Below are 23,072 nucleotides of genomic sequence, written 5' to 3'. Positions count from 1 at the left end.
AAGTTATAAGCTACTGAAAAGAGAATTTACAATGGGAATTTTTAGTCAGTCTTTACAGAAAACCTTACATTTGGAGAATGTGTAGGAAATATTACACAGCTGTGCGTGTTGCACGTAGACATCCACCCTCGTATACACACTTGCATATCCACATGCAAATTAGACACCTCCTCTGCGACTCAGCCGAGGAGGGAGTTGGTTTAGCCAGATGATATAATGTTATTATAACTGGTGTGTTAATAATTATTGACTTGTCAGTGACACAAAACAAAGTATCAAGGGAAATAATTATCCACAACGATCCTGCACATTATTCTAGGTTTGAACCAATACAAAGTGTTTCTCCAGCCTCTGCAGGAGCACGTTTTATTTTTGCTTCCTGATCCCAGACAGGCAGTTCCTGGAACATGTCTGAGGAACCAGCTGGGCTGAAATACCCCCTCATGACATTTGCTCAGGGTTTTGTGCCTTCTTCTCCTCCCCTCCAACATGCATTGCCACCAAGGCTGCAGCTCTCCCTCCCCATATTTTGCAGTAGAAGATGTGCCGGGGATACGCCGCAGAGATCTCCCAGCTAGGAAGCGTGCGTAACTTTTTGTTCATCTCTCTCAGTACCGCTCAGCCCACTGCTTACAACTCACAGCAAAGGTCTTTTTGCAGAATTTGTAGCAGGCTGCTGTTGGGCGTCGGATTCAGGCTCGGCCTGCTGAGCTGCACGGCCACGTGACGCCGCTGAATGCCACGTCCAGCGCCTCACTCGCAAAGGAAAGGTGAGGAAAGGGGAAACACAGTCTAGTGGGTCACGCACAGGACTCGAGCCAGCTCCCACAGCTCGTCAGTTCAGTAGGCGACAAGGTTAGTAGGAGGGAGAATCCTAAATCTGCTGGAAAGAAGAGGGAAGGTGGGGATAGGAAAAGAGTGAGAGCTTTGTGGGGAAGGATGACCCAGATTTGAAATAAGTACTGATCATTTTTAATTAACTCAAGAAAAACAGGCACTAGTGATTTTATTTCTGAGGCCTTGGTTGTCTCTGCCGCAGTCTGAATCTGGAGGACCCCCCCAGGATTGCTAAAGTGTAGCAACAGTGTGATTAACCCCTGGAAGCCTGTTTGTGTTGGAGTCATCCTCGAATAATGGGAGGATGTAAACCCTTGAATAATGCCAGCAAATAGAGGTGCCCACACTCCCCCTCCTTCCCTCAAACACATGCAATAAGATCAAGTCTTGCCATTACTCATCTATCTTCTGATATGTTCTGCTTCAGAATTAACTCTCTGTGCCACCGTAACAGCAGACACCGGTTTCTGGCCACGGAGCTGCTCAGATCTGGATGTTTCCTGGCAGTCTCCGTCACGGATGGTGCAGCGCAGGAGGCTGCCAGGGACATCAGGTTATTTTCTACTGAAAATAACTACATGGTGGCCACAATGAGCAATATGCAGGAACAGGGTGTTTATTCAGACTGGAGAAGGGTCAAGGCCGATGACAGCTACAGTGGGACCACAGGGCGAGCTTTGGAGAAGAGTAATGTGCTGCAGCTCCGCTAATGGCACAGGATAAATAACCACAGTGCTGCAGCTGTAATAAACAGGTTGTGTTCCTGCCAGAGGACAGCACTGTTGATTATAATTTTTATTGTAACTGATAACTGTAATAGTGCCTTTTGTCTGACAGCTCCAAAGCATTTTCCAAGCCTCAAAAAGTGTTGTATGATGGATAATGCAAGACTGGCTCCTTATGCCGAGCTAACTGATATTTGCACACACTTTTGTCGCGCGTGCTGGAAGCGCTGCTGAGCTCGAGCGCTCCAGGGGTGGGAAGGTGCACAGCTGCAGCGCAGACTTCATTCTGCCTCTCTGCGTGCAGTTTTGTGCCCCGGCCTCACTCAGCGTGCCCGCTGGAAGGAGAGCGCACATCCGATCTCCTGGTGAGAGGCTACAGGATGATGCAGGGAGAGAAGTGGGAGGATTAAGGTTGTCCAGGTGACTAAACATGGCACTGCCTAACTCCAAATAGGGGACTATAATCTAAATAGGTGAATACAGCCTAAACAGTCTCTTTAAATATCTGTAATTACTTGTGGGATTTTAAAGTGTTTCTATAAAAAAGGGTGTGTGTGGGGAAGAACAAAGTGCATCCTGAGGAGGACCATAAGGGCAGGGAAGGGACCTGCCATCTACAGGCATCCTCCTCCATGGCGCAAAACAGAGGCACAAGGTTTCCCAGAGAAAAGCAGAAAGGATGATCAGCGCCAGCAAGGCAGAGAGCACAGGGACCAGACTGCTGCTCCCACGGAGAGGAGAAGGGCTGAGGCACATTGCATTTTATCCACACCCAGCTGGTAAAGCCCAGGTGCAGAAATTTGCCTTTGATAACCTGGGCTTAAATCACCTGGCATCAGGATGATCCTTCACATTTTGGATATGGTGGTAATGGGGTGGCTTTGCTGCTAATTGAAATCTAGCCTGACTGAGAAGCGAGCTTCTTCCCTTGGTCCTTTCCTCTGCCCTGCAGGTTAGGGGACTGTTAATGCTTTATCTCTACAAACAAAACTGCTTTTTCAATTTGAAAATGCCTTTTCTGAGAAACTCCGCGGATCCTGTGGAGATGCCCGGAGCAAGCACGGAGCCGACGGCAGACACCCGGGCTGTCAGGTATCGCCCTGCCCGGCGGGCAATGCTGTTGCTGGATGTTGGAGCCGCAGGTGCGGGCCAGCCGTTCCCCGAGGTCTGACAGCGGTGCGCTTGTTCGGGAGCGCTGGGAAAGACGAGGAAGGGAGGTAGCTACCCCGCGTTTAGTGACCCCCAGGGAAGGGGCCTCTAGACTTGGAGCCGCAGCCCAAGGGAAGCGGGAAAGGCCCCGGGTGCCCCTGGCATGGCCCTGTTCCCCGTCCCCCGGGATGAGGGGGGGCGGGTGGCCTCGGCTCTCCCTCGGCGGAGAAGCAGAGCAGCCTGCGGCTCGTCTCGGCAAGCCGGGACGCCTGGGTCCCCGCGGCTAACCCCCTCCTTGCTCCGGGTGTCCCGGCGCTCCGGCACCCTCCAGCCCCCCTCGGGAAGAGGCGCCAGGCAAGTCCCTGCCGGGGTTGGCAGCCTGACCCCCGCCGCCCCGGGCTGGGCTCCTTCCTCCCCCTCCTCCTCCTCCCCGGCTCGGCGGCGCGCTAGGGCCCCGCGGGGGATGCGCCGCGCCCGGCCAGGCGGCGGGTCGGGGGGGGGGGGCGGTCCAGAGGCTGGAGGGGTCCGGGGGGGGGGTCCCGGGGGCGTCCTGGGCGGTCCCGGCCGCTCCCCGCCTCTCCCGCAAAGGCGCAGCAGCGGGGAAGTTTGCACGACGGCGGAGGCGCGGAGCTGGCTGCGAGCAAGATTTGGGGAAGAATCGGGCAAAAAGGCGAGGGAGGAGCCGGAGCGGGGGCGCGGGGGGCAGCGGGCGGCTCGGCGCCGAGCTGCGCCGGGAGCGGGGTCGGGGCGCGCAGGAGCCCCCGGGCGCTGCGCCCATGGACAACGGCACGGCCCGCCCGGGCCCCGCGCTGGGCCCCCCCGGCGGCAACCAGACCCTGGGCAAGATGCCCCAGCACCCCCTGGAGCTGCAGGTGGTGACCATCCTGCTGGTGCTGCTCGTCTGCGGGGTGGGCATCGTGGGCAACGCCATGGTGGTGCTGGTGGTGCTCCGCACCAAGCACATGGTGACCCCCACCAACTGCTACCTGGTGAGTCTGGCTGTGGCCGACCTCATCGTCCTGCTGGCAGCCGGGCTGCCCAACATTTCAGAAGTGGTGGCTTCTTGGGTGTATGGCTATGCCGGCTGCCTTTGCATCACCTATTTGCAGTACCTGGGCATCAACATCTCAGCCTGGTCCATCACCGCTTTCACGGTGGAGCGCTACATCGCTATCTGCCACTCCATCAAGGCGCAGCTCCTGTGCACCGTGTCCCGAGCCAAGCGCATCATCTCCTCACTGTGGCTCTTCACCTCCCTCTATTGCCTCATGTGGTTCTTCCTGGTGGACACGTCCCAGGTCATCTTTTCGGATGGGGCGCAGGTCAGTTGTGGCTACCGGGTCTCCAGAAGCCTTTACATGCCCATTTATTTCTTGGACTTTGTTGTCTTCTACATCATCCCATTGGGGCTGGCAACTGTCCTCTACGGGCTCATTGCCCGCATCCTCTTCACGAGCCCCCTGCCTACCACGCCGCAGCACGCCTGCCTGGGCTCCATGCACCAGGGCGGCTCCCACAACCTCTCCTGCCGGAGCAACGAGGGGGCCCTGAGCTCCCGCAAGCAGGTAGGGGCACCGCGCTGGGCTGGAGGCAGCGCTGAAAGGTCTCTGTGCTTGGAGGGGGGGGGTGGACCCTGGTGGGGCTTGGGCACCCCAGTATTTTACTTCCCTTGGTGGGGGGTGCTGGGAGGGGTTGGTTCCCTGCACAGAGGCACTCCAAAACACAGCTGGGATCTGGCAGTGCAGATATGTCCCCCAGCTCTGGCTGCACTCCAAGGAGCAGAGCCGGGCTCCAGTGTGACTTGGGAGAGGCAGGACGGCAGGCCTCCATCTCTCTTGAAGCAGGGTTGGTTAATGATTAATTGCACCACCCCCCGCCCAAAAGAGGGGAGTGCTAGGTCACCTTATGCTAGTGAGACTCGTCCCCCAGGCAGGGTCCTGTGCAGGTAGCTTGGGGTTTAGAGGAGCAAAGGGAGAGCTGGCACTACCCCCCTGCCTGCCCTCCGAGCTCAGGCACCGCCACAGCCCCGGGCTCCCTGCAGCTGGGAACGTGCCTCCGAGACAGCAGCTTGTTCTCACTCTCAGTGACTCCTCTGCTGTTTTCTCCTCTGCCTGATTTCTCTCTCCTTTTCTTTTTCTTCCCATGTTCTTTTGCCATTGTTTCTCCTCTCTCTCTCTCTGCCACATGGACAATTTACTGTCTTGTCCTCATCTCCTTAGACAGAGCAGGGACTGGAGACGGGACTCTCTTGCCTGTTAGCTGGCAGTTTGCAGGGGACCTTCCCATTCAGGTTTCAAACTTTGAGCAAGCTGAGACATGGGCTATTTGAAAAGAAGGGTGTGAATCTGGGAGTTTGGCTGTTCTGCTGTGATTCTGAGCAAGCAGGACCCCATTTCCAGCCAGCCTTGGCTAGAGCCTTCTGTCTTAGAGCTCTGACTTTTACAATTCAGTATTTTATTACCTAACTAGCACAAGAGCCTCCATTCCCTGGGAGAGATGATTCTCTGAGAGGGAGAGAACAGCTCAGTGGATGTGTATTTCTTTATGAACTTCTAAGTCTTTTCACTCCAGCTTTTTCTTTCCATCTAGCGCAGAAAGGCTTTGTGCAAGTAGTGATTTCTCTTAAAAGCTCCCCTGTAGTCTCTGGCTGCTTTGGTACGCCAGGCGTGGTGTTCGGCAGCCAGGTCTCTAGTTGCTCCAAGGCAGTCCCACAAGGTGCATGTCCAGAGGGTCGAGAAACCTGCTCTATTTTGTATTGCACCAGGAGTTTTCCTTCTTAACCTCCCAAAACATCTGGATGTGCAAAGACTCCCTCTGGCTTGCCTGACATCTCAGAGCTAGGATCGTTAGCATTAGATAGGTCACTGAGCTTTTAAACTGTAAAGCTGAAAGTTTTTTGGAAAGGTGGAGCCTCATTATCTCCATTATATAATCCACACCTACCTCTCTATATCAATATATGTGTGTGTAATAGTGATAGTATTGATTATCATAATCAGTATTCTGATCATATAAATGAAAGAAAAGAGTCACGGGGAGCCTCAGCCGAAAAAACCCAAGTTGTTGCCAGAGGCGGCCGCGTGCAGCCCTGCCCTGGGAGAGCCTGGACAGAGGCGGTGGAGGGTCATCTCGCCGGCCCAGATCAGACAGCGAGCAGTGAGACTCCCTTGGACGCAGCGTAGGTCCTGCTGTACCATTACATGTGCTTTTTCTCTCCTTGCTTTTCTGGCCAGCCCTGATGGAGGTGAGCTGACCGCTTTCACCTGGTAAATGAAAAGCTCTAGCACAAACTTGGCAGGCAGCGATAGTTTTCAAGGGTCCTAATTACAAAAGTCATCTTCTCAGTCGAACTAATGGTAGTGTAACTTAGAAGCAGAGCTCGTACAGGACAAGCATCAAAGCAGACAAACTTGGCTTTTAACTGATATATTCAAGTCATTTAGCAAGATGTGAAGTTTGGTGGTAGGATGCCTCATGCTGCCCCAGTGCCTTCCGTGGCTCTGCCGTTGTTCAGTAAGCCTCCGAGATGGAAAACCTCCCCTTCGGTGTCTAGCTGAGAGTCATCCAGCTTTAAGCAGCAAACTGCTGAGGACCTGGTTCAGTTATTAGAGGCTTACAAAGAGAAGTGGAGGTGAGTTATTAACCCCAGAATCAGGGAGCTAGGTGTGTTGATTTGTGGAATTACTCTCTAGCTTTTCACTTTGTCAAGAGCCCAGCTGAAGCACCTGAGAGCCTGCTGCGAGGCAGCTGCTCGTCTCGCAGAGAAAGCAGCGGCTCTCTGAGCCATGCTGTGAATCTGTTCAATCCACACAAACCAGAGGGAGTCCTTGCAGGCAGAGATGAGAGGGTTATTAGCGTGTTTGATTGTTACTATCGTAATATTTGGAAGTACTTAGCTCACTGAAGCCCTTCGAAGTCCAGTGAGTGAGAAGCAATCTGACTTGCACCCAGTTCAGGGCATGTTTTTAACATTCGTAATGCAGTAGTGACTTCAGACCAGTGCACCGTTAGATACTGTTACTTCCTTGATACCACAGCAGTTGTCAGCATAAAATAAGTGAGTATCCTGGACCCAAACTATTTATTGTCTGTCTGTGAAGCACAAACACCAGCTAAAATTCTGTTTGGCAAGGTGGACCAGAATGTTCTTTCCCAAGCTGCTGACAGGAGCCACCTGGGACTCAGCCCTTGTGTGGTAGAAGGTGAGGGACCATCCTCCTGTGGCATCTGTGGGGGCTGCGAGCTGCCTGCCTGCCCCAGCCTGCCGGGAGAAGTGTGCCAATAACTGAGGATTAACGCCAAAACTGTACACGGGGCCCAGGGAGCAGGCTTTCCTCTGAAGGTTAAAAAAGCCCAACCAAACACTTGTGAATAAATGCCAGCATACATCTGGCGTCCCAACCACTTCTTTATCTGCCACTGAGGTATGGGGAGACTTTATACCACTTTCACACTTTACTGCTGTCTTTCCCCATCTGGCTGCTGAGGAAGCTGCTTCGCAGGAGGGAGAGGAGGTGGTGGTTTTGTGCCAGCTCCACAGCAGATGCTTGTTTGCACGGAGCACCTGGAGGCTGCTGCAGAGCGCTTTGGTGCTGGTTCCTTGCACATGTTTCTTCTTGCGGTAAAGGAAAGCAGCAGAGATGTGCAAAAACCTGTGTGTTGGGAAGCATCTTGTGCCAGACTTTTCAGACTGTTTTATTTCCCAGGGCTTCCAGCAACATTTTGTTCAATGCGTCCTGCTGACTGCACACCTGCAGCTCTCCGAAACAGTCTGTGTCGAGGCCAATGGCACAGTCATGGTTTCTTTCCCCATCGCCACTGCTTATCCCACACCAGGTGACACGCTGGTTGGTCTGGGCCCTGCAGTCTTGCTAGCAAGAGCTTAAAAGCTGTTAGCAAAGTCTGCGTTAGGATGAGTCAAAGTTAAAATTTACTGTTGTTTAAGCAGTGCTTTCACCAGGAAAGCACAGTGACCCTGGTGCCCAGCTGAGCTGCTGTTCAGATTGCTGCTGCTGTGCCTTGCCCCAGCCATGGCATCATTCCCCCCCCCCCCCCCAAAAAAAAAAAAAAAAGAGAGGAGGAAACACTGCTGCGTCTCAGATTAAACCATGGATGCTGTTTCACCGTAGCTGACATTGGCTTAGGAGCTCATAAGTGGGTTTACTTGTTCATTAGTCACCTGTGGCCAGGGTAGAAAGGAAAGAGCCGCCTGCTGGGCTGATGCCTTTGCCTAGCATGCTCTCCAGGGGCGTCCTGAAAGCGTCACCGGGAGTTTCCATGGGGGGCCTTGGGAAAGAGCCTTGTCGTGAGTGTCGGAAGGATGGATCCGGCATCGGCAGCTGCTCTAGTAACAAATGCAGGAGGTCTCCAAGCCGAAAGGGTGATGAGAAGGCTACAGAAGTGGCATGTGTGCTACCAGTGGGATAAAAGTGACCAGTGGGATTAAAATGCCTTTCCTGTAGAGGGCTGGAACTTCTTTAAAAAGGTGACTGCTAAAGACAACATTAGAAATTATTTTTGCAAGTTTAGTGGCAAAACAGCAATACCGTCATTGCTGTCTTGCAGGAGCCACACGTGTAGTGAGTGCTTCCTGGGAACGTGCAGATGGCAGGCTGTTTCCCAGGTGATATGACGTAGCAGGAGCCTGACCCTGCAAATGCCTGTCTGAGATATAGACACCCCATCTGCCCAGGTCTGCTGGCCTCTCTAGCCAGCGGGGGACAGGCTCGTCCAGGCACCATGCGCAGAGTCCCCAGGAGATGCCTGGAAGGGGATACCCTGGAGACACCCATTTTCCTCCATTGGCTATACAGAGCCGGGGTGGCTGGGGGTGTTTTGCTGTGGAGATCTAGAGTTCAGCAGTTGGACTCACCCCATGTGCTCCTGGGCAGTCCCTCTGCTGCACTGCTTGATTTTTTTGAGTGTGAAGATGCTGGCTTTCCCTCACTGCTGCCTCTAAAACACCCAGGTGCAGGGCAGGGCAAGGCCTAGGTTTCACTATGTCTATAGAAATGAAGACCTACAGAAACGAAGCCTGCAGATGTAACCACCAGACACCTCCAAACGTGCATTTCGTCTGCTGGTGAGGGACCACTAGAGGGAGCAGCTTTCCTTTAAAAAAAAAAAAAAAAAAAAAAAGCTGAAATTCAAGGTGATGGTGCCCTGGCCGAGGAAGGGTGACACTGGTGGGAATGGATATCTGTGGCCTCTAGCCAGGCAGGGGGAGGCTGCATGAAGGCGGTTTCACATGCACATGTAAAAAGGGATGGGTCTAAGGACTGTAGTGGGATCCAAGATGCTGATCGCTTTGTCCTGCGAAGGCTGCTGGCAGGGGGTTTGTTCTGGGAATTGTACCTGGCTTGGCCCATGGAGCTGCCTGGTGGACTTAGAGCTGCCCCTTAATGTTGGCGTCCAGGATGTAGTCAGAGATGAGTACTTATTACAGCAAATACCTTGGTCATTCAGCAACATAAAACATGGGCTTATCTGCTCGAGCATTTTTTAGTTATATCAACTGATCTAGCAAAATATCTCACCTTTCTCTACAAAAGCTTGTGCTGCTTCTCTCCATAGCTCCTTTATTGCTGTTGTAAGTACACACTAATAACACAGTTGTAAAATAGTTGTTGGAAAAGTTGCTCTCTGCTGAGCTGGTGCTTCCCTGAGGGATGCTTTGAGGCTACAGCAAAACTCTGGCTTTTTTGGATCATAATTCAAGACTGCCCTAGATAGGGATAAATGTCTTTGTGTTCTCCCAAGCCCACCCCAGTGCTGATTAGGTTCATTTTTTTTCACTAGAGTACTAGAAGTAAGAGGTTAGGAAGCCCTAGACCATTATGGTTCCTCATGATACTTCTTTGATGCTTGTGATTTTTGGAAAAGTTAAAAAAACAAACAAAAAAACCACTGCTTTCCTCCTTTAGCCTAGAAAAGGGCATAAATGAGCTATTTAAAGCATAACCACAGAAAAACACACTTAGCTGAGCTGTGCTAGAGTTACTCTCCTTGTCAAGGCAAAGTGAAGTAAGATACGGAAACAGGTTTCCAGGCATAGAGACAATGATATTGGAGCATTTCATTCCCCTTGATGGAGATGTGAAAGTGAGTTTGGGATAGACCATTATATTTTAAGCAGAGGAGGTGTACTGTGTCATATACGACTTTGCTCGGGTGACACCCAGGAGAACGTGGTCCATATCGATGGCTGGCTTTAAAAGGCCCATTTCAGTGTTGCAGAAGGCTCGGGGCAGGGATGCCCATCTCATCTTGCAGTCTGGACGCAGTGTCCTAGGAGAGGACTGAATGCATTTACTGAGAGAGAGATAATAAATCCTTACAGCGTTGTTTCCACACCGGATTCCTCTCATGGGGCAAAGATAACATTTTCGAAGGGCTTTAGGATGTGGGAAGCACTCGTCTGATCACAGAGCTTCTGCGGTCTGGGAGTGGGACCCCTTCTGGAGCTTCTGGGAGAAGAAGAGCTTCTGCTCTCTTCTGGAGCTCTGGGAACAAGTGGACGCTAAATCAGGCCGAAGCTGGGTGAGTGCAGGCTGGGTCTGCCGGCATTTCCATAACAACTAGCTGAAAAGCAGGGGCAGTTATGGCTAAAAGGCAGATGAATCACTAGTTCTTTTCCGTACTTGATTTCCATTGGTCTCAGAAATTCTGGGACCAAATTACTTTTGAGCCTTATTAAGCTACCCTCCATCTGCCAAACAAGGCAGAGAGTTACAACAGTCAAAAAGTCAAAGATGTTTAAGGCTCACAAGAAAGCACACGAGCAGCATTAATCTATTAGCTTTAAAGGAGCCATTTCAGCCCTACGGAAAGCTCTTATCCAGAAGTGACACCTGTCAGAGAGCAAAGGGCACAAGTCCAGGGGGTTACTCTAGGCAGCCCCGAGGTGGGTCATTTTGCACCTTGGGCACCGAGACAACTGCTGTGGTGAGTGACGAGTGTCTGTGTTTCAGTGAGGATCTGCGTAGGTGTAGTATTTCGCTTTCCTGGGACATATTTTGCAGTGAACCAGCTGCTGAGGACTGCTAAAATTGACAGACTCCCACCTCTCCTGTCCCAGGAGATGTCCCTTTGACAAGGGGCCCCTTCAGGCTGGACCAGGGGGCCTGCAGTCTGCAGATCAGCTGGATAAAGCATGGAGCCTGCCTGAATCTCCCAGGAGAGTCAGTCTGGATAAATTCCTTAGTGGAGGGGAACTAAATGCTGACTGAAATTGTACTTAGGATTGCTTAAGATGAGCAGTTGGTTGTATCTTGCTGTAGGGTTCAGCTGATTATCACCATTTTGTTCAAATCAGTTGCATTCAGATTCTCAGATGTACCAAAATATGGCAAAAGCAACTCTCTTTACAAACCTGAAAAACCGGTGAACATAGTTGGGTTTGTCGGTATGGTCTGAGCTCTTCCTATGTAGACAGAAATAGCCTCAATAGCTCTGCTGTGGAGTTGGGTCTCTGCACCCGACTGCTCCCTGTCTGTCTCTTCCAGACTAATTTCTCACAATGATCATTACTTCTCCCAGTGGTGTGTAGCCTCTACCATGTCATGTATCTTTTCCCATTAACTGGTAACAATCTTTCTTGTGTTTATTGCATTTTTTTTTCTTTTTAATCATTGCAAATCTTTAGCATCAAGTTCATCTGCTTCATTGCCATTATCAGTAAAAACACCCCGGGTGGCATCTACAAAGACACATCAAGATTGCCATGAAATCCATCTCATCCTTGTCCTCAAGACTTCATTCCTCTCCTGTCACCAGCTGGGGTAAATAACATCTTTTATTTTTCTTTTAAGTTTTTCTATTTATGCTGAATGGTCCATCACTGTCATTCTATATGCCTATCTGCTATAATCACAGAATCACAGATAAAGATGGTTAGAGAGAGAAGCAGAGCACGTGGGTCCCATTCACACGTGCTGCCTGTGCAGCGTACAGAGGCAAGGAAAGACCTGCCCCTTGCTGGGCTGATTTGGCACCTGGGAGCTCTCCGTTCCCAGGTCTTGCCATGCAGACTGCAGCAATACGGTCTCACCACCGATGTAAAGACACTCCTGCTCTTGGCACGGGGCAGTCGAGTCTGTCTTGCCCGGCATGTGAGCCTCGGCAGTAACAACCATGCTGGCAGTTAGAGAGTTGGTCATGGTCAGCCGCGCACCAAGTGCTGCTGAAACCTCTGCTGTCTGCTTCCCGAGCTATCTGCTGAGGAGTATTTCTGAAAAACAGACAGGCATCGCCACAGCAGTTACATGCCAGAAAGGACGGCTTGGAACCAAAAGCTTGCGAGATGACACTCACTTTTGTGGATCCAGCCAGCCCTTGCAAGCAAGGCACCGAAAAGCTCTGAAGTTACCTTTTACTGACACATCTTGTACAATCTCTTATATCTTTCCCAAAAGGCAGTAGACTGTGGCAGCAAGCACACTGTAGTCTTAGCTACAGCCTAAGAACTCACAGTATCTTTGTAAGATCTTATTCTGGGAAGTGTCCTCACATTCCCAATAAACCGCACACAGCAAAACACTTCTAATTTGGCTTCAACTTGACAACAGTTCCTCTTTCTTGTGGGGAAAGTTTTGTTGCCCCTGCCAGCCACCCCTGATTTCCACTCAGAGCATTACAGGAAAGCACAGTTGCTTGTAACAGTAAAAAAATGTATTGCAAGAAAAGCTGAGTATAAATATGATCTAAGTGCTTATTTCCTTATAAAGAGTTGGAGTCATTGCACAACCCCCTTTTTTGACGTTTGAAACACCACTGCCTTAATATGCATGCGGCATCACTGTTTACTCTTGCTTCCCTCCTTGAGGACGTGTATGGTGTAAGAATTTGCTGGAGGATGATTGTCACCTACCAGAACTAGCTCTCAAAATTATTTGGATCACCGGAGTTTCAGTGCAAAAAACACTTTCTTAATCAAGCTTGAGTCCAGCTGAGGGCAATTACTGCCCACTTCTGAATTCTCAATGTCTCCTTGTTCCTAATATGTTAATGTAGTACTTCCCTAGAGCACTGCAAATTAAAATAACCCATACCAATTAGCTAAGTATCTCCCATACCAGCACGAGTGAGGAATTTGTGTAGGATTCCAGGCGCTCTCCTCTGCTGCCGGTGCTGCTACTCTGTACCGGGAGGCTCTCGATGGAAACAGCATAGGCAGTGTAGGAAGTCAGTTGATCCGGGACAGGGAGTTGAGACATACCCTGCAGTACCCCCAGACCTTGGGATCCTGCCTTTGCAAAGGTTAGTTTCTCCACTGATTTCTTATGAGCAATTTTCAAAATTGCTTTCTATTACAGAAATTCCCTTGATTATTTCAAACTCATTTCCAGGATAGCGGATGCTTGTCCTAAAGCATTTTAATAGCTTAAATGATAGGTGAAAAACCATCATTTAAGGGTTTTATTTATGCAAAATTGGTTTCATGGAACAAAACAGATTCAGAGAGGAAGAGAGTCCCATAGTCTGCACACCTATTTAAATCTTATTTATTATAAATGCTTAAAGAGAGATGGGAGTGCTACACAGACTTTGAATTAGCCGTTTGCACAGTTCTTTCCAGGTGGGAAGGCTCTGCTGGAGATCTAGCCTCATCTGACTATTTTTCTTTTTGCATAACCTCAACTGAAAGGTGACCAAAATGCTGGCAGTCGTCGTGGTCCTCTTTGCCCTCCTGTGGATGCCTTATCGCACACTGGTGGTGGTGAACTCCTTCATGGACCCTCCGTACCTGAACATCTGGTTCCTTCTCTTCTGTCGGATGTGCATTTATCTGAACAGCGCCATCAATCCCATCATTTATAACCTGATGTCCCAGAAATTCAGGGCTGCTTTTAGAAAGTTATGCAAGTGTGAACAGAATAGCACCGAGAACCGCCTCCCGTACACTGCCCCGGTGTACTACAGCGTTGTGAAGGACTATTCTCACGACAGCTCCGATCACAACGTTACTGAACAAGAAGATCTCAACAGTCTCCCTGCGCTGGCAAAGAAAAGCAAGCCTGCCAAAGAAGCACCAGGACCCTGAAACAACCCAGGCAGTGGGAGCTATGTGGCTGTATGCACTGTGTTGGGAAAGTGCCAAAAGAAATTGCTTTGGCATTGCAGCAAGCTTAATTTAGTACCTCTCTAGGGCATTTAACAAAACAGATTCTTAGAGGCAAAATAATTTGCTTTTCCTTAATGCTAGTTTATTCTTGCTTGGTGAAGTGGTAGGCACAAGTCAATGTTTAGCATCTTTAAAGAATCTGCAATTAAATATAACATTGCAATGCCATTCTGTGTTATGTGCAAATGCAACTATCTGTTCAGTTGGGCCAGAGCATTGGAAGGACATCCAGAAAGAGAAAGACTTGGCTGGAAAAAAACCCTTTCTGCTGAACCAGTTTTCTTGTAGGGTGGGATTCACCCATCCAGATTTAGACGCCTATAACATAGAAACCTCCATGTGAGCTGCTCAACTAGAGTCCTGTTATAGTTAATGGAGATAATTAGGTGCTTCCGGAAAGTGGCTCATCTCACCTCAGGATAGTCATCTGAGGAAGGCACCTGCCTTGGGAGGAGCCAAATGACCCCCTAGATGTGACTGTTTCTCTCTGCTGATTGTGAAGGAACCAAGCTGGCTGTCTCAGATGGAAAATCCTGTTTTGGAGGTCTGAGGCTGGCTGTCCTGACTCTCACCCCGTGCTTCTGGGAATGCTGCCGTGCTGGGAGCACATAAACACAAGATCCAGACTGGCTGCATCTGCTACAGGAAAAGAAAGAAACTAATAGTAATGGGTGCTCCTTAAGATAGTAGTAATATTTCCAACATCTTAGTCTAATTTTTTCTGGATAATTTTATCTTTTCTGCCTAAATTCCTGCAGTTGTTCCAACGGGATATTGCAGCTCTGTTCTGCTCAACGTGGTGCGGTGCAGCAGCATACCACTGCTCCGGTGCCGTGCTCTGCCCCAAGTGTAGTTGCATTACGACAGCAGGTGAAGCAATTCGCTTATTTTCTGAGAATAATTCGTGAAAATTTGCAAAGTGTTTTGTGATAAGTGACATGCTAACTATAAGACACTAACAATACTCATTGCTGTTACCATCTAATAAGCATAGTGGATGTTCATTACCCAGCACATTCGAGAAACCAGCCCAAGCACACTTGCCCCAGACTTGCAAGAGACTATTTCGACTAGGAATAAAATATAAAAGATTACACATGAACCAAATGCTAAGGCTCTTGCGAAATAAAATAGATGTCAGCCATCAGTAACCCTGAAGTGACTGTAAAAAATTCTTCCTAGAACAGTTAATTCAGCCTCACTATTTAGCATTGTTTTTCAGCAAACTGTAGCATTAAATGATCTTACAGTTTTGCTTCCACTTTGGAAAAGACCTGTGTGATATTTCTAAGAGCACAAGGCTTCAAGTAACCTTTATGTCTATGGAAAATAACTTGCCTGTGTGAGTCAGAACAAGACCTATGCTTTCCACCAGGGAGCAATGAACTGTTCAGGATCTGTTGCAGTTTCGTGTAAGGTGACTTTGCATTGGTTAATATATTGTGACTTACTGAACTACCTATTCTAGACACAAAATAATTGTAGGGTGAAGAAAAAGAATGTTGTTTTTGCAGGTATGTGAAATACCATTTGTTTGAAATTTAAGGATTCGTGTCATTTTTGTGTTTTTTTGTGTATACTAGGACTTTAGGAACAAAGATCCTCTTTATTGTTGTTAAGGAAGCTCTGCACACAGATTTGGGATTTGCTTCTTGAAGAAAATGAAAATGCCTTGGCTACAGCATGAGAAAATTGTTCCACTTAGCAAAAGAAACCAGGAAAAAAAATGATTCGCTGGTGACAATCTTTTCTCTAGTACAGGCGCTTTTTCCCTTAGCACAAGTTTTTCCTCAGCAGCTTAGAGCAAACCATTGGCAAAAGCATCAGCAGACAAACAAGCCTGGTAGCACAAGGGGCACCTTGAAGTAACGCACAGGTCAAGGGTAACATGGGGAAGGAGAGCCCAGGGGCCCTATTGCGGGCGACTGATGGGGTCTGTGGCTGGATGTGCCTGCATGCACCATGCACGGCTGTGGATCACTGCCGTGTTACAAAATTATAACTACAGCATGGACAAGTGGAGATCTGAACTGTGAATTCCCGTTTCTGCGAGATGATCCCTGCATCGCTATCTAGGAGTTGTTTTTGCCCCCTGTCGCAGCCTCTATGTCTAAACATATTTAACATCCAGAACGGCAGCTGGGTTCTCCCATCTCTGCAGCTCAAATAGCGGCTAAACTTGCATTTGTGATGTTGAAAGTGAGCAGAAAGCCACTAAAATTTAATGGACCTTTTAAGTCTCTGGAGGAGTTGCCTGACTTGAATTATGCCCCCCAGCATCTGTGTTGCTCACTTGGCTGAACAACTTACAAGGGAAATAACTTATTTGTACCATGTGAACTAAGGATTTTACACTTCAGCTTGAAGGAGGTAAAACACCTCTTGTTGAGAGGTTTTTCAATGCAGCAACCTGAGAGAGGATCTTGTCAAAAGAAACCGGATTTGTAATCTAGCCCGAGGATAAAAAGCACTGTGCAGTTTGCCCCGTGGCTGTGTGAGCCGCTGTTCATGAGCGTTGCAGCGGCTGCAGGGGATACGTGCGAGCGCATCTCCTAAACCCCAGGCCTGGGGGCTCCTTGTGAAGGAGTGGTTTTGGGTAGAGTCATACCAGACACCCCGGGCACGGGCTGGTGATATCCAGCCCCGGCCGGCCGGGGACTGCAGCTGCCGAGAGCAGCCTCCTCCCCGCTTTCCTCCCTGCTCTCCGGCAGAGCCGTGCTGCTATAAGGGGGTGGTGGAAGGGAAGGGGGAAAGAGAGGAGCGAATTGGCCCTTGCGAGCAGTGCGGTAGTTCCCTGCAAGCATGGCAGGGTGGCAGAGGAGAAAGAGCCGGGACTGGGAGCTGGGACTCTGCATCCCCTGTTTGCATGTTTTTGATACAATAAATAGGTGATGGCAGGAGGCAGCTGCCTGCCCCCGGGCGCAGCCGAGCGCAGGGGGTGGCGGAGGACGGTGCCTGCCCGGAGGCATCGAGCGCACGGCCCATCTCCTCCGAGGACGGGCTGTTCTGCCCCCTTTATCCTGCCTGACCCTGCGGCAGGTGCCCGGGGAAGAGCAGCAGGAAATCCAGCTTGGTCCCACGGCTGCATGGGAAGAGGATTTAGTGTCCGAGCTTGGAAACCCTTCTGCATCCTGACCTAAGGCATTCCTCAGGCGTGAGATATACTGCTTGACAGACAGCTCCTATCTCTGTCAAACCAAGCAGCTCAGTGCCGAAGCATTTCCAGTGGGATCTCTTCCATGTCCCCAGTCTTTGCTGTTCCCCGTTATGCTTTTTTCCCCAGACAGTGACGGAGACATTCTAAAAATACTGTTCTCTTAATTAAATTTCAGCCTCAGGCCAATGGCTAATTGATGGTTCTGAAAGTTTTGTTCAACATACATGGGATTCAATTAAAAAACAGTTCTCTTTTCCCCTTTCTGCCCTTACCTGCCAAGTACTGCATGACCCTTTGTTAGTTCTCCAGGAGTAATTGGCAGATAAATTCCTCCAGCACCACGAGATCTCCAGCAAACGCACCAGAGCGTTAAACTCGGTAGAGCAGCAGCGAGTCCCTGCTCCTCCTCCCCACGCTTATTCTGACATGTCAGGAGGGTTTGAGAGCATTTTAGGGGGAGGTCGTGGAGGAAGGTCAGTGTGTAGCTTGCTAAGGAGATGCTGGTTGAGAGGACGGGCAGCTGCATGCTGTCAGGAAATAAATCACCAGCAGAAAGGATCAAAAGAAATAGCTCTGCTGCTGGAGGCTTTGGCCGATGGCTCCCGGAGGGTCCCCCGGCAGAGGGGGTTTGGAGGCAGGCAGCCGAAGCTCGAGCCCTGTCACACCGCTTGATAGTTTTATACCATCAGCAGCAGTTTAATATCAGTGAAGCTGAAAATCTGCGGCAGTGGATCAGCGTTGCAGGAGCCATGGACAGGATCTCAGCTGGGATTTTTTTGGAGTCTGTTGGTAGTTGAACTGATTTCTATCCACAGCCAAAGTCACCAATCCAACCTGCTTCTCTTGTGTATTGTTACTGTAAAGTAATACAGACTTTTAAGCAGTAGACATACATGTGGCTTTGATTTGGAAAGAAATAGAGGTGTCCCCTTCCTTCTCCCTCCTCCAAAAGGCACTTGGTCTGCTTTGTGCATCTGCATAGTGCTGCTTGCTGTTTCTGCTTCTCCTCCTCTTTAAGCCCTGATCCCTCTTTCCTAGTTGCTTGCTGCCAGCCCAAGAGAGAAAGACGGCTCTGCTGCCAGCGCTGAAGCTAGGAGGAGCCTAAGCCCAGCCACCGCAGGGTAGGGGGCTCAGCTTGAGTGTTACTTGCTCCATGCAAATATGTGAAAGTAGTGTCCAAGAAGGAAAACGAGAAAAGAGGAAGATGAAAATCAGGAGTTGAGACACTAGACTGAAAAGCAATAGAGAGAAAACCTAGACTCTCAAGCAGCCTTGCAGAGCCCTGGAGCCACCTAAGCTGTCTAGAAACTCCTCACCATGGTGCTCTGCCCTGGTGTTCTGCTGGTTCAAGGAAGACATAGACTTCAGTGTTTTATTTCCCCTAAAAATATGAGTTTAGATGAAAGGAAGAGATCAAAGAGGCATTTGAGAAGGAGATTATAAAGCTCAGCCTCCTCCATGTCCACTGCCCGAGCCCCAGCCTGTCTGAGCTGAGCTCCCACCCTGGGGCCAGCATTCCTGCTGGGTCATATCCCCTCTGTCAGGGTGGAGCTGATGAGACCCATACTGTGGAGACCACAATGATCCACGGGCCCAGACTGGAGGAGCTGGGACTCCTAGATGACTTCTTTCAGCTGCAGTCCTGGAGCTCAGGGCTCATTTGCTCACACTGACAAATGCTTTCATTTCCCAGTGTTGATGTGTCAGTAATCAGTACAAGATCTCAGATATGCAAAGCAGATACAAGCCCAGTTATCTCCAGAGAATATGGCTGTGGTGTCATGTTTGCTGATATCGGATCTGCGTGGTCCCAGGTCTCTTGGTATAAACTGGATGTGGATCGGGCAGGAATACGTGATGGCATTTCTGCTGACTCAGCCAGAATTCACCCTGTGGTATTTAGCCCCAGGTGTGCAGCATCCTCAGCGCTAGCCTTGTGTCCTGCCCCGCTGTGTCTCTGCCCCCCTGTTGCCTATTTCTGGCCCAGAGCAACCTTTCAGCGTCTCTGTTCCAGCCTGGTGGAGGAAAGCTGCGGGGGGCTGGCTGGGCCTTGCCCTCTCCCCAGGAAAATGCCAGGGGTATCCCATGCATGTGAGTGGGACGGGAGGGAGCGGTGGGAAGGAGAGGTTGCACAGGTATGTAATCCCATGTGAAAGAGAGAAAGAAATATGGTGTTCCCACAAACCTACCTGCTGTAACTTCCTCTGATGTCCAGGTTCTCAGTAAAAACCATGATTCTTTACAACAAATGAAACTTCAAACTTGAGCTCAGAGAACAATGTATCCTGAAAAACCCCGGAGTTCTCATAAAGACTGAAGCTGCATTTTACCCTGAGCATTTACTTACTCTCATCAGCGTGGGTGTAGGCTGCAAGTGTATAAATATGCCACCAAATAAACAGAGAATCTATTACTCCTAAATTATTTACCACATTGAAGTTGCTCCTTGATTTGATCTAACTTGTTAGTTTCTTAATTAAAGCTCATTATTTCTAAAACCTGCCCTTTCAGTGCTTCTTGACCCAGTAAAATGCCATCTGCTTGCTTTAATTACACAGCAAACAAGTCTTCTGGTAGGAGAAAGAGTGCCGTCGTGTGGCTGTCGGTTCGTACTGAGCCCCGAGGTAGGAATTTGTCAGCAACGCAGCTCTGCCTGTGCCCGGACCCAGCGCAGACTGGCTCGGCCGGTCCCAGGGCGGTCTTGGCGACAGAGGCCGTGCGCGCGCAGCCTGCACGGATGTGGACGGGTCTCAGCAAGGGCTATTTACTATGGCATTACCCAAAGATTTAAATAAGTTACTGAAAGGATGAGTTTAAGCCCCAGTGAGGGTGGCAGCTGGCCTTCTTCCCTTCCCCGTCGATGCGGGCTGGGTCCCTTCGGCGGGGATTCGGCATCGCGGCTGCCCGGTTCAGCGGACGTGCTGCTGGCTCGCTGGAAGAGCCTCTTTCCCCTCCGCTCAGAGCCAGCGCCTCGGCGGCAGCCAGCCCCAGGGCTCGGTTAGAAAGTTACACACAAAATGCCAACAGTTCCCTCTAAAAGGGAGGAAAAGAGCACGCCAGGGACCAGGCATTTCCCTGGAACTGGAGCAGGTTATTAGAGCTTGGCTTCAGCGCTGTGGTACAACCCTGCGAAGAATAAAGAGCACATTATTAAAACTAAAATAGTGGTACCTTTAAATTAATAGTGATCAGGTCATTAAAGACTGTGCTGAACAACTGTTGGACTTTCTCGGAGGCACGAGAGGGAGTGGGCCACACTTTAGGGAATGAAGTAAAATACGGCCCCTTTTCAATTTGGTCTGGCCCCTGGCTGCTTCTTTGAACTAATTAGTTCAAGCAGGCCCCAATTAAGGAGCTGCTAGTAAGGCTCGGGGGATAGTCCTACAGCAATATTCATGTGATCGCTCAGAAGTTACTTGTTTCTTTTGCAATCCGTATTTTGCAAGGCCTCCTGAGGACTCACTGGTCAACACTGCCCTCCCGGGGCCCTGCTCCTCCCTGCGATTGCTCAGCACTTGCTCTTCAGCCCTCTTCAAATCAAGGCATCCATTTCCAGAAGTGATGCGCAGCTCATCAAAGCTTGCCAGCCCCCAGGAGCAATCCGAACAGGGAACAGGTTAATAAAACAGCTTGACAGTTTTCTCAAGCGCTTGCACAGCAGAAGCACTCTGCAGTGCTGAGAAGTGCTTGCCCACCACACCGCCCCCATGCTGCGGGAGCTGCGGGAACCGCAGGGGTCGGGGCAGCTATCCCTCCCGGACAGGAGCTCAGGGCCCTCACTGCTGGCACGGAGCCGGCATCGCTGCGCCGGGGCATGGTCCTCCTGGAGCAGGTGCCCACGGCAGGGGAAGCAGTTGCTCCCCATGGCCTTGGTCTGCACCCCGCATGGCAACTGCGTACCAACCCCTGCACTGCAGGACCAGCTGCTGCCACCCTCCATATGGACGCGGTGTGGGTGGCTGCTCGGAAAAAAATAGGATTACAGGAACTTCTTCCAGCTGTGCTTATGTCTCCAGACGTGCTGAAAATCTTGCTGGCCAGGGCATTGGTTGCTGCTGACAGATCTGCGGGTGCTTCGTCTCCATCCCAAGCACGACAGGGGTGGAGGAGGATCCGTTCCCCAGAGGAGGCGGCGATGCCAACTCTCATTGCCCGATACCATCAGGCATTCAAAAGAAGAAGTGTCTCTCTCCAATGGGCAGCATGGAGGATTTGCAATGCTTCTCAGACAGAAATAGCTCAAACCAAGCCAGCTGCGCACCATGCCGACCCCTCTTCGAATGCCTCACACGAGCCAGCCCACAACTAGCGTTCGGCCCTGCGGAGGGACTGACTGTGACCCTGGTGGCTGGTGGCTCAGGTCGCTTCAGCATTTCTGGTGGACGAGGGCAGGAGTTATGTTACAGCCTTGGGGCCCCTTGCTGCCCCTGCAAGGCCCCGTCAGCTGCAACCCTTCGACTCTCCGGCTGGGCTCGGTGGCCATTCTCCACTGCGTTAACGCTCCCTCGGGCCTCACTGAGGTCTCCTCAAGGATGAAGGTGGTGGTTTAGAGCCAGCTCCTTCCCAGCTCTTGGGACAGACAGATGGACAGCAACCGCTCCGTGGTTCCCACGACCTGTCTGCTACAGGGACCACTTTTGCCCCAGCTCTGGTCCCTCCTCTCGCCCAAAGACGCAACCGGGGATGAGGGACAAGAGCTGGGATTGCCTTCAGTGTCCAGCTGCCCTGCTGCCCTGCAAGGGCGGTGGAGAACGAGTCTGGCTGCCCGGGCAGGTCACTCTCGAAGGACATGGGGTCTCAGATTGCACCCTTCCCTCCACCTCCCACCACTGGAGACTAACTCTGCTGCCCTTCGGTCACAGGATCAGGCTGGTGCCTTTATCCTGGTTCTCACATATCGGACACCTCGCTCCCCCCACCCAGGGACATGTGGCTGGGAGCAGGGTGGGGGGGACGTCACCCTTGGAAGCAGCAGCTCCCCAGGCAGCAACCCAGCATGGTTCCCCCCCACCCCAGGGAAGGGACGTGCTTTCTGTTTTACAATTATTAATATTTTTGAAGCAGTATGTCATTGCTTTCTCAGTAAGCCCGCCTCTCTCCCTGCTGCCTCCACCCAGCATGGAGCAGGGCTGCTCCATTCATCAGGCTGAGATTAATGAGGTGCCAAGGGCTCAGGTTACCCTGCTGCCCCCAGCCACCTCCTCGGCTCCATGAATGAGACGCTGCCATTTCTTCTGATACCAGGAGCAGAACCAGCCCAGAGGAGAGCCAATCCACAATTTAATGGAACTTATCTCCTTGAGTCCCCATCAAAGGGTGAATCTTCTGCCAGACCACCTTGTGCCCCGCTGAAGCCAGCTGGAAGTGCCTCCTGCCCACAGAGGCCAAGCCTGTGCCCTTCCAGCCCCTCCGCACCACCAGGCTTCGTTCATGTTGGGCGCTCCAGAAATAGAAAAGGGATTGAAGGTTTCGGCTATTCTGGATTCCTCAGTCCCCCGGACCCAAGCAGCCCTGGCGCTCGACGGCGCTCTCCTTTCCTCCCCCATACACTGCTCTTCCCCCGGCTGCCGTTTTCTTGCTCCTCATGGCTGCCTTTCCTGTCCCTTGGGCAGGTCACTAAAATATTCAGGGGGCTGAGGTGGAGGACGCGCTCCCTGGCAGAAGGCAACAGGTGGTTGCCCACAGGTCTGCCACAGCTCCAGCACCACCAGAGGAAATGTGGGTTTTGCCCTGCTGGGGCAGGTTTCCCAGGAGGCTGCACCACCTGCTTTGGCCCCAGCAGGGCACCCAGCCCACGGCCCGAAGCCTGGAAATCAATGCACAACGCAAATTTAAGGCACAGAGGGAGATGATTGCTCCCCCGAGGAGCAGCTGGTGCTGGAGGAGCAGGCAGTGATGCCCAGTGCGACCGCAGCCTCGCCAGCAGCACCGGGAGCGGTGTCCCCCAGCCGTGGCTGCAGCGTTGCCCCCCGGAGCGCGATGTTCCCGCGGGGCCGTCTCGGGGGCCTCATCCCCCACATCCCACCGAGGCGAGTGCCGGTGCCCCGGTCCAGGCTACATAGCTGAGGAGAAGTAGGGGAGG

At 51.1% G+C, this 23,072-nt stretch overlaps 1 protein-coding gene across 1 annotated transcript; it reads left to right on the top strand.

Moving 5' to 3' along the window:
- The first annotated feature begins 3,487 nt into the window (after positions 1 to 3,487).
- LOC106500115 (thyrotropin-releasing hormone receptor-like) lies at positions 3,488 to 13,752 on the top strand. The gene is made up of 2 exons (XM_013961790.2): positions 3,488 to 4,276; positions 13,357 to 13,752. Exons 1-2 carry the CDS (start codon positions 3,488 to 3,490, stop codon positions 13,750 to 13,752), a joined length of 1,185 nt encoding a protein of 394 aa, XP_013817244.2.
- Positions 13,753 to 23,072: the final 9,320 nt, after the last annotated feature.

This window comes from Apteryx mantelli, chromosome 18 (genome assembly GCF_036417845.1).
Source record: "Apteryx mantelli isolate bAptMan1 chromosome 18, bAptMan1.hap1, whole genome shotgun sequence".
Lineage (NCBI taxonomy): Eukaryota > Metazoa > Chordata > Aves > Apterygiformes > Apterygidae > Apteryx > Apteryx mantelli.
This window is presented reverse-complemented; position numbering and strand designations above follow the sequence as displayed.

What these genes read in the sequence shown, in the direction of transcription:
- LOC106500115 (XM_013961790.2), top strand. Translation starts at nt 3,488, where the DNA reads ATGGACAACGGCACGGCCCGCCCGGGCCCCGCGCTGGGCCCCCCCGGC. An exon ending in CCCTGAGCTCCCGCAAGCAG is followed by an intron (nt 4,277 to 13,356) that starts GTAGGGGCACCG and finishes CTCAACTGAAAG; the next exon opens with GTGACCAAAATGCTGGCAGT.